The 10,414-nt window shown below is 57.0% G+C and overlaps 1 protein-coding gene across 8 annotated transcripts; it reads right to left on the bottom strand.

The window, feature by feature from the left end:
• Window positions 1-448: 448 nt before the first annotated feature.
• On the bottom strand, window positions 449-10,318 carry GBGT1 (globoside alpha-1,3-N-acetylgalactosaminyltransferase 1 (FORS blood group)). 8 transcript variants are annotated; one of them, XM_030838430.2, is made up of 7 exons: window positions 9,991-10,318; window positions 8,950-9,141; window positions 8,311-8,376; window positions 3,877-3,927; window positions 3,760-3,795; window positions 2,901-3,035; window positions 449-1,795 (listed from the first exon to the last, which is right to left on the bottom strand). In XM_030838430.2, the coding sequence occupies exons 2-7, from the start codon at window positions 9,018-9,020 to the stop codon at window positions 1,111-1,113; spliced, it is 1,044 nt and encodes a 347-aa protein (XP_030694290.1). In that variant the 5' UTR covers window positions 9,021-9,141; window positions 9,991-10,318; the 3' UTR covers window positions 449-1,110. The 8 variants fall into 8 exon arrangements, with proteins under 8 accessions (XP_030694290.1, XP_030694298.1, XP_030694291.1 ...); XM_030838438.2 differs by having other exon boundaries at window positions 9,052-9,141; XM_030838431.2 differs by having other exon boundaries at window positions 10,005-10,137.
• Window positions 10,319-10,414: the final 96 nt, after the last annotated feature.

Below are 10,414 nucleotides of genomic sequence, written 5' to 3'. Positions count from 1 at the left end.
ACTGGGCCACCCCCCACTGCATCTCTGTCCCACCAGGCAGAGGGAACCACCGCAGGACTCTGAAGACCCTCTAATCCTGGGCCTGCACCATGGCCTTGGGTCCCCAGGCCTGCCAGGGGCATCCCAGGGCTAAGGCTGACCGCGGATGCAGGAACCCCGGCAGACATATTTGCTACGTGCTCAGGGACCAAGACCCCACAGGGTATCCAGCTGGTGGGCTCTGCGCCCCCCAATGCAGGAGAGCATATCTGGCGACACTTCCACTTCACCCATCTCCCAGGAGAAGCAGGGTGAAACCCTGCCTGTTGCAGCGGCATCAGCCCAGGTTCTCTGGAAAACTGTACCCTGACCACACCCACCCGAGCTGAGTGTATTTGCAGCCCAGGCTGTCTGCATCCCTGCGGGCTGGTGGCCAAGATACCCGGATGTGCAGGTGAAGAAACCCCGGTTAGGGCCAAGCACACGCCACCTTTATTAAAAACTGCCCAAACCCTCTTACAAAGGAGGCGGCTGGTGCCAGGGAGTGTGGTGCACCTCAAGGGAGGCGGGACATGAAACCAGAGCGAGCCTAGACCTGGTCGATTTCAAAGGCTCCCTCAGGGACCTGAGCGAGGAACTGGCTCCGTGTGGCTGGGGGACATCACAGTATCCAGGACCCCTGCAGCCAGAGAAAAGGGGTCCGGGATGCCTTTCACACAGTGTTAGAAGTGCAACTTTAAGGGCAACAGGCAACAGAAGGGGGGCAGAGGGGGAATTTGAGGTACTGGGCGGGGCTGAGACTCCAGAGCCTGCCCCAAGGCACGTGTGCTGGGTGAGGCCTGCCGGGCCCTGTCTTTTTCCACCTCTGGTCTCCCCGCCTCCTGTCCTGCTGTTCTTGGGACACAGGCTACATGATCTTGGCGTTCTCCTCATATGCGCACCACCCTTCACAGTTTACAAAGGTCTTCACGGGCCCATTTTCCCATTGGATTCTGCTGGCAGACTGAGAGGTAGACAGCACAGGGCAGGTCTCACTTAAGGCTTGAGAAGTGAGGCACCGGTGCAGGGAGGCTCCGGTGAGCTGGGCGCTCACTGGGGTCCCCCCTATCCACGGCAGCCCCGGCTCAGCCATCAGCTTCTCAGCCAGTCGGTGTCCTTGTCGAGGGTAGAAAAGCGGATCAGCTTCAGGCTGGGGTGCTGGGGCTTCCTGTCATCCCAGAGGTACTCGGGGGACAGCACTTTGGAGGGCTTATGTGAGATGAAGCGGCGGTTCAGGTGACTCTCCTCCTGCCAGGCCGCCATGATGCCGTTGGCCTTGTCTGCCAGGATGCCCATGTGGCAGCCTCGGGTAAACTCGTACACCTCGGCCACCCGCCCCCCAAAGACCGCCCCGCCATAATAGAAATCCCCTTCGCCATCTGCCACAAAGGCGGTGGAAAGAGGCCGGCGCTCGTAGGGGAACTGCTGGCGGGGAACAGCGAAGTAGCCGGGGTGAATGGCAGCGACCAGGCCCCCCAAGGTCTCGGGGCCCCACAGGTTCCGGAACACCATGTCCACATCGAGGCAGAAGAGGTAGTCGACCTCCCGGTGCGCCCTCTCGGCAATGTGCTGGCTAATGCTCTGCATGCGGCGTGTGGAGATCTCCTCCCAGCGGGAGTGCCTCAGGACGGGGATGATGCTGACGAGGCGGCTGGAGCCCAGCCGGACCCGAGGAACGGCCGTGGGCTCGTTAGTGAAGACATAGTAGTGCACCCGGAACCCCTGCATGAAGAACTGCTCGGCTGACTCCAGGAAGCGCTGGACGAACTGGGTGTACCTGGTGGAGAGAATCCCATCATGCACCGTGGCCTCAGCGGGGCCACTGCCTGGGTCCCCACTAGGTGCTAGCACCACACGGACAGGGCTGGGGCTGGCCGGGCTGGGGTCCACCTCCCAGCTTCCCATCTCAAGAAGTCACTCAGGTCCGCCCCTCGGGGTCCCTGTCTGTCAAATTCCCACCATCTTAGTACCAGCCTCTTAAGACCGTCCTAATAATGATAATTGATGACGCATATTCACAGACTGAGCTAACTTTTACTGAGCACTTACTAAGTGCCAGGCAGTGTTCTAAGGGATTCTTCTCTCCTTCTAGCCTCATAAACTCCCTAGAAGGCAGGGACCACAGTCCCCACCTCCTAGGCACAGACACGGAGCCTCAGAGAGAGGAAAGGAGCCAAGAAACGGGGAAGTGGCCGAGTCAAGGGAAGGTGGGTGGTGCTGGCTGCTGGGTGCCGATTGGGCCAGGGGTGGGGGGGTCCCCTGATCCCCGCTGGGCCATCCATCATCTGGCCAGTGCTTAGCTGCTGGGGACCCATTAGGGTCCCTCTCTCAGGAGTCCCAGAAAGGGACCCAGAGGGAAGCTGCCAGGTGATGGCTCCTAAAGGAAAGGGCAGGCGGGGTGAGGAAGGAGAGGGGAAAACAGGAGGTGTCCAGAGAGCCCGCAGGCCGGAGGCTGGAGGAGAGAGGGTCCCCAAGGATGGGCCGGCTCTGCCTGGGTCTCTTGACCTGCCTGTGGCCTGATCACGGACCCCCAATTCTATGCGGTGGTCTGGGGGGCTTTCCACTCCTTCGCACCTGCCTGGACGGTTCAGGGGAAGCAGAAGGGGTAGAGGGACAAGGGTGTCTCCTGACGAAGGCTCCTGCTGCCCCCTCACCTGGGCTGCCTCCCCCTCCCCCCTTCCATGCCAGGGACAGACCCCCTTCCTCCAGGAAGCTCCCCTCCCACCAGCATACTCCACTCTGTACCTTCCCACCTGCACAGCACCTGGTTCAGGGCCTCCCTGGTGCCCGGGTTGGGGTCCTGTCTCTCCCCAGACTATAAATTCCTGGGGCTCAGAATTTATAACCCCCCTTCCCCCAGCCCAGCCCAGCCCACTACTCACTTCCCCACGGCAAACACCGTGACCCCGACGGTCAGGTTCAGCGGCTGGTAGATATGACGCAGAAGTTCCGGCTCGAAGGTTCCCTCGGAGACAATGGGCGCTAGCCAGGGTGTGAGCGTCAGGAACTCTGTGGGCCTGGCAGCAGAGGAGGCCGTGGGGGCTGAGACCCTCCCCTGGGAAAGCCTCCCTCTCATCTTGGCCCTGCCAAAGCTGTGTGACCCTGGGCAGCTTCATCCCCGTCTCTGGGCCCCAGTATCCTCATGTGGAAAGTGGGGATAGTCATAGCTACTTCCCAGCGTGGTCAAGACCAGGAGTTAACGCATGCCCAGTGTCTAGAGGAGCCTGGCATTTCCGGTGCCCGCTAAGTGCCTCGGAGACGGGGGTCATCAACATCACCATCGACGACGGATCGAGCACGGCTGCGCAGAAGGCACAGTGCTCTGCGTTATTATTATTATTATTACTTTTGGCCGCGCCATGCAGCTTGAGAGATCTCAGCTCCCTGACCACGGATTGAACCCAGGCCCTCCAGCAGTGAAAGCTCGGAGTCCTAACCACTTGGGCTGCCAGGGAATTCCCTGCTGTGCACTTTGCAAACACCGTCTCATCTGGGCCTCCAACTGCCTATCAGGTGGGTATTATTATTATCCACCTGTACAGAAAAATCCCAGAGTGGTTGGCTAACCTGTCCAAGGTCACACAGCTAGTGACAGAGCCGGACCGGAGCCCAGGTCCCAGACGACCCAGACCCCGAGGCCAGCGGACACCTCCAGTGCCCCAACTTCCAGATCAGAGGCCCGCGCCCCCGCCTCTACCCCAGGTCTCCCCATTCTGGGCCCGGGCCCTAATCAACACCTACTTTTGCTCCAGCAGCTTGGGCTGAGGGTACTGTGATCTGTAATCAAGAAGGGTGAGTGGTTAAGGGGAGGCAGCCCCCAACCCCGGGGCCACAAAGGGGAAGTGACAGTCTGCTTACGGTGTCACAGGCTGGAATGGCTTCTCCCCCTTGTACTGCAGCTTCATGTTGCTGGTGGGAGAGGTGAGACAGAGCCATCAGTGCCGGTGGGGGGCAGAAACCCTCAGCAGGGAAGGATGAGGTCCAGGTGAAGCACCCCCATGGGACAGGCACCCCCAACCCCCCAGACGCCCTTGACCCACCCCCACTGCCCTGTCCACTCTGTCGGGGCTGGACTCCTATAGAGGCGGTCTATCCAGGGTCACCGTGTGGCAGGGCAGTGATTCCAGCCTGGTACCATCTGTCTCCAAAGTCTTTTTCTGTCTCTCTTTCAAACATATTGCTCTGGAAGAGCCTGGGCACTGGGGAGAAGGTCTGTGGAGCTGTAAAGGCCCGGTGAGCCCAGTTCTGCCACTTTCTAGCCTGGGTGGGCGAGTTACTTAACCTGAACCTACGGTGATGGTCAGCTGAAGAAGCCAGTTACACAACCACCAATCAAGGCGTCGCTGTGAAGGTACAGGTTTTGTAGATGTCAGTGACATCTACACCATCCTCCATAGTCTGGCAGGCCTGGTACGGGCAGTTGAAAATCTATAGCATAGAACTGAGGTTTCCCTGAAGAAGAAATTCTGCCGGTGGACAGTGGTGTCAGCTCCTGCCGAAGAGTTCCAGCCCACCCTTCCCGACGGCCCGCTCCGTGGATTTCAGACTGGCTTCGCCACCCCACAGTCGTGTAAGCCGATTGCTTTCAATCAATCAGTCAGTCAGTCATTCAGTCGTCTCCCTCCCTCTTCCAGGTTCTGTTTCTTTAGTGGAAGGCTGACTGATACACCCATTTTCCCTTATCTGTAAAATGAGGCAGCACCCTTAACCCTTAGAGCTGTCGTGAGAGGTAAGAGAGGTATGCAAGTCAGGGCCTGTCAGCCAGTGCCCAGCACTGAGCGAATGGTAAGGGCAGCACCCTGGCCCCTTCTTGGCAGGCTGTCTGTGTGGCTGGCCCCCACTAGCTGCGGCCAACCTGGGGGGATTAGGAAGGAGGGCTGATTAAGGAAGGAGGTGGCCGGCGACGGGGTCAGACACAGGAGGCTTCCAGTGACATGCCTCTGGCTCTGCCGTCAGCTGGTTGGAGAGACCAGGGGCCAGACATCTCACTCCTCGGGGTTTAGTTCCCTCACCCTTAAAATGGGGACAATAATATCGTTCCCCAGGGTGGAAGCGAGGCCCGGGGGATGGAAAGGCTTGCTCAAGGCCACCCAGGGACCGGGTCAGAACCCGTTCCAGCAGAGGCCTGAGCTCGCCTGTAAGGCTCAGACCACCTGAGGACGTGGGTGCCTGCCATCCACTTGGGTCTCTTCAGTACATCACCTACCATGGGATGGCTTAAGCCTCCTGGAGCTTTCCTAGTTTTTTCAGTCTATGCTTTGTGTGTGTGGTAAGATATACATAACAAAGATTTCCCATTTTAACCATTTGAAAGTGTACAGTTCAGGGGCCTTAAAGGACGTTCACATTGTCGGGCAACCATCACCCCCATCCACGTCCAGAACTTTTTCATTTCCCAAACTGGGACCCTGTTCCCCCGACACACTAACTCCCCATTCCCTCTCCCAGCCCCTGGGAACATTGTTCCTACTTCTGTCTCTATAAATATGACTATTCCAGAGATCTCTTAGAAGTGAAACCCTATTGTATGTGTCCTTCTGTGATCTGTCTATACTCTGGAAGCAACAATTTTTAAAAGTTGACCCATCCAATTGGCCCCCTGCACTAGTTTCACACAGACAAGCACATGTTAGGCCCCTGCTCAGAAAGGGATAGGGGGACTTCCCTGGCCGTCCACGCTTCCACTGCAGGGGGTGCGGGTTTGATTCCTGGTCAGGGAACTAAGATCCTGTGTGCTGCACAGCACAGCCAAAAATAAATAAAGAAGACAACATCTTCAAAAAGGAAAAAAAAAAAAAAAAAAAGAAAGAAGAAAAGAAAGTGATGGGACTCTGAGAAGGTGGTCAGAAGTGAGAAGGGGAAAGGGGCCCTTGTTCCACACTTCCCTGGCCATCGGTATTTCCCTTTCCCCCACCAGCCTGGACCCAACTCTGCTCTGGCCACTTTCACGGGTTAGACAGAAGAATTCCAAAGCCACAGATGAGCCAGCGCCAAAAAAAGGAACTTCACGTTTCCAAACCTCTGAAGGTCATGAAACTAAAAGTAAAGAAGAGATCCAAGTGAACAGAGGGGAAGATGTGACCATTTCAAACAAACGAAACTCTCCAACTTTAATCTATTAAAAAAAAATAACTCAGTAGAACCAAAAGCCAGACCAACTGCAAAGAAAAAAAAATGTAGCAAGTACTTTCGGCCAAGGGTGGTGATAGAGGACCCACCGACAGGCCAAGGAGAGAAGGTGCTGGAGCAGGCGGGTCACCAAAGAGGAAATTCAGTTAATGGGAAGGCGTGGGGGAGGGGAGGGCCTGGTAGGAATCAAAGAAATGAAATTCAAACCACATCGCACTTCCCATGTCTGGAGTCATGGGTGGTTTGCTTTTTGTTTTTCATAGCACCTAATACTTCCAGCACCGGCCCAGGTGCAATGCAGCTGCAGCGGGGTGGAGGGGGTAGCATATCTGTGTGAGTTCGAGTGTGTGTGTGCCCCTGTCCCCCTGGAGAGCAACCTGACGCGATGGATGAATACCTCAGCCATATCCTTTGGCTCAGAAACTTACCAAAGGAAAGGATCTTTAAGATGGAAAAAGCGGCCTATCCAAAGCTGCTCATTACAAACTGATTTAGAACGCTGGGAAACTGGAAACAACCTAAATGCTGCAAACTTGCTGGTGGGAAAGGGAGAGGGATTCAAGAATTAGGGCCCAGTCCCTGGGTGGAATAAAATGATGGTGACCAGATGCCAAAAAAGCAAGCCAATTCTGGGGAAACTGGATAAAAATCACAAAAACGCTGTGGTCACAGCTACTTTCGATGCCAAGCAGCCTTTCTGCTTTTTAGAACAATCTGTTCAGATAGAAAGCGTAGCAACCAACGAGCTGACAATGAACTTTGGAGTCAGAGTGTGACTTGGACCAGCAAAACACAAGAGGGTATTTCATTTTCTTTTGTCTTTTCTGTTATCCAGCCTCCTAATTTACTGTATTCTATGTTTATAATAGTGAAACACACTTTGTTGTTAGTTAGTAGTCTATCATCCAGATTTTAAACTTTCCTCTTGCTGTCATGAAAAACAAGGCTGGGTGGCCAAATGTCCCCTTGAGACTGTCCCAAATCACCTTTTTCACTCTTTTTTTTTTGGACTTTGAAAATTATTGTTATTAGTTTTAGTCTGATGACACAGAGGACTTGGCTGGGAAACACACTGGTTCTTATAAACCAGCACTTATTTGGGGCATGAAACAAAGCACGGTGAGAGGACGTCACTGGGATCAGGCCGGCGCTGTCACAGAACAACCTGCCCAGGGCAGAGAATTATTCGCTAATGACAGCTGAACGACAAGAGCGCTGGGGCGATCTGAACGGCAGACTGTTCCATCCCATCTTGGCAAGTCTGAGATACGTTTGATATCGGATATAAAAAGTGACGCAATCAGTAGGAATCATTTCAAGTTCTAGGTTCATCTATAACCAAATCTTTTTCACTCTTAACTGACAAAATGTCAGATTTGTTATGTGGGGGAGACTGGTCACGTGTCCATTTCTTCTTTGAAGCCACAGAGAACACAAAATTGAGCAAAATGTCAAGTCCTGGACTTCCCTGGTGGCGCAGTGGTTAAGAATCCGCCTGCCAATGCAGGGGACAAGGGTTCGATCCCTGGTCCAGGGAGATCCCACAGGCCGCGGAGCAACTAAGACTGCGAGCCACAACTACTGAGCCCACATGCCACAACTACTGAAGCCCGCGTACCTAGAGACCATGCTCCGCAACAAGAGAAGCCACCGCAATGAGAAGCCCGCGCGTCTCAACGAAGAGTGGCCCCAGTCGCCACAACTAGAGAAAGCCCGCGTGCAGCTAAGAAGACCCAATGCAGCCAAAAATAAGAAATAAAATAAAATAAATAAATGTATTAAAAAAAGAAAAAGAAGTCAAGTCCTGAAAGCACTCTTTCCTGAGCACCTCCTACGTGCCAGGTGCAACACCAGGCTATTTACAGGCATCATTACAGTACCCCATGCTCTGGCTGGCTCGGGAGGGGCACCTCTATCATCCCATTTTACAGATACAGCAAGTGAGGCTCAGAGCTATGCAACATGCTCAAGGTCACAACTGTGGAGGGGGCACTGCAAGGACACCCAAGGACTGAAACAGGGGAATTTCACTCCACACCTGTGGCAGCCCATCACACTGCTCAGAATCATGAGCTTAGGACCTAAGAACCTACAAAGTGACCTTAAAAACCCGCTCACCCCCTCCACTCCGGGGGCCCCCAATTCGCCCTGGCCCATACTTACAAGATCTCTGGGCAGGGGAGATAATAGGGGACATAGGAGACCGGCAGCCAGTTCTCGACATACACCCTGGGAAGGAAATACACCTGTTGACCTGACTTTGCACGTGAGGCTGAAAACTCACTTTGCTGCATGTCAGTGGGAATGCAGGCCCCGCGTGGTGCACCTGGGATACACCTCCCCTCCCCCCGCCCCCGCCCAATCATTCCTTGGGTCTGGCTGACCTCGGAGGACAAAGCCTCCTGGTCTACTGCAATGAGTCATGAGCCGTGCAGCCGTTCATTCCTGGGACAGGAATGCTCTTGATGCCAGGCCCTGCACACAGGGGGCTGGTGGTTGGGGGCGGCCCCCAGAGCTTTGTGGGAAGAACACATAGGGTGAATTCTGGAGCATAAACATTAACATGGCTAGAAGAACAGTCCAGGCAGAGGAAAGAGCAAGTGCGAAGGCCAGGCCAGTGCAAAGCAAAATACATAAGCCAGGCTAGTTCAGTCTTACTGGGGCTGGGGTGAAGGGACAGGTGCACCGAGAGAAGGGGGTGGGACCTGGGAATCCTGTGAAGGGGTCAAGGTTTGGGGGTTGAGATGCTGAGAGACGGAGGGGTCTGGGGTAGGGAGGGAGGGCTCCATGGGGTATGCTCACCACAGAGAGCAGAGGGCCATGCCCACCAGCAGGCAGAACCCCAGGCCCAGGGCTAGTCTGGGGCAGTGCATCGCTGGGTGGGCAGCATCTGAGCCTGGGTACCTGCAGAGTCTGGGTGTGCCTTGGTGAATCAGCCCACCTCTCTCAGAGGTGTCGGGCTCGGAGCCTGTGTCTCCGGGGTCCGGGGAACACCTGCAAAGGAATGCTCCTTATCCACAGGACAGTGGCCCCATTTTTGCTGCCCTGCCCTCCCCTGGGCGGCCTCACCCGGGGAATGTGGATTCCAGCTGTCTCCTCGTCCTGCTGGGCCCAGGCCCAGGTCTGGCAGTTCTGAAGGACAGAGGCTCAGGACTCAGCCAAAGCCTGCTGCGGTGCCTTGCAAAAGGTCCTGGGCCGGAAAGGCGCCTGGCTCCTTGCCTTGTCTCTCAGGTCTCGCTACTGACCTCCTTCTGTGTTAAGCTAAGGGCGGCCATCCTAGGGACTAGGGGAACAGCGCTTGGGGGGGGGGCGAGGCTTGGAGAAGGATTCCTGGGGAAACTGGGAGGACGCCGGAAATCAAGCCCAGAGCCCGCACCGCGGGGACACACTCGGCCTGGGGTGGGGGGGGTGCGCTGGGAGGGGCGGCATAGATCCCCCGGGATGGGGGTGGGGGCAGGAGTGGTAGCAGCGCATTCCTCCGGGAGAGGGGGCCTGGGCTCTCCCGGGACCGCGGGAACGCGCTTCAGCTCTCACCCGCTCTCGGCGGTAACCCTGGGCAAGGCGCTCTCCTGCCCGCTCCACCACAGCCTCGGCGTCCTCCTCAGCTATAGGGGGCTTGGTGAGGTGGCAAGACGCAATCCGCACCGCCCCGATGTGCGGGAAGGGCTCTAAAGCCCTGGGTCCGGCCCGGGTCACAGAGAGCGCGGGACGCCTGACAGCTCTGCGGGGGTCCGCCCGAGGTCAGATAAAGATCCCCGGGCCGGAGTTTTGGGGCTTTGGCCCCGGCTCACCCGGTGGCCTCTGGCAGGCCCGCTCCCTCTCCCTCTCCCTCCCTCTGCGGACCTCCGTTTCCCCACCCGGGCTTGGGGCGCGGCGTCCTCCAAAGCTCCGCGTCGACCGTCGGCTCCGCTGGATTCTTCCTCCGGTGGAGCCCGGGCCGCCGGGGCCGCTCCGCCGACGCAGAACCAGGCCCGAGCTTCGGCCGCCCCAGCCGGGGATCTGCACCCAGGAGCTTGGGTCTGAGACGCGCACCTCGACTTCGGCCGGCCACTGCAGGCTCCGGGCTCGCGGCGCTGCTCCTCCGGCCGGGCGCGGGGCGGGGACAGGGAGCGGCGCGGGAGCGTGACTGTCCCTGCGGACTGCAGACTCAGCCCCTTGCGGCCGGACCAGCGTTAGAACAGACGGAGGGGCGCAGCCCCGCCCTGAAAACAGGGTCTCCGTTCGCCTGCAGTCCGGCAAAACCCGGGGCCTGCCGGGTGCCTTTAGT

This window comes from Globicephala melas, chromosome 6, assembly GCF_963455315.2.
Source record: "Globicephala melas chromosome 6, mGloMel1.2, whole genome shotgun sequence".
Classification (NCBI taxonomy): domain Eukaryota; kingdom Metazoa; phylum Chordata; class Mammalia; order Artiodactyla; family Delphinidae; genus Globicephala; species Globicephala melas.
This window is presented reverse-complemented; position numbering and strand designations above follow the sequence as displayed.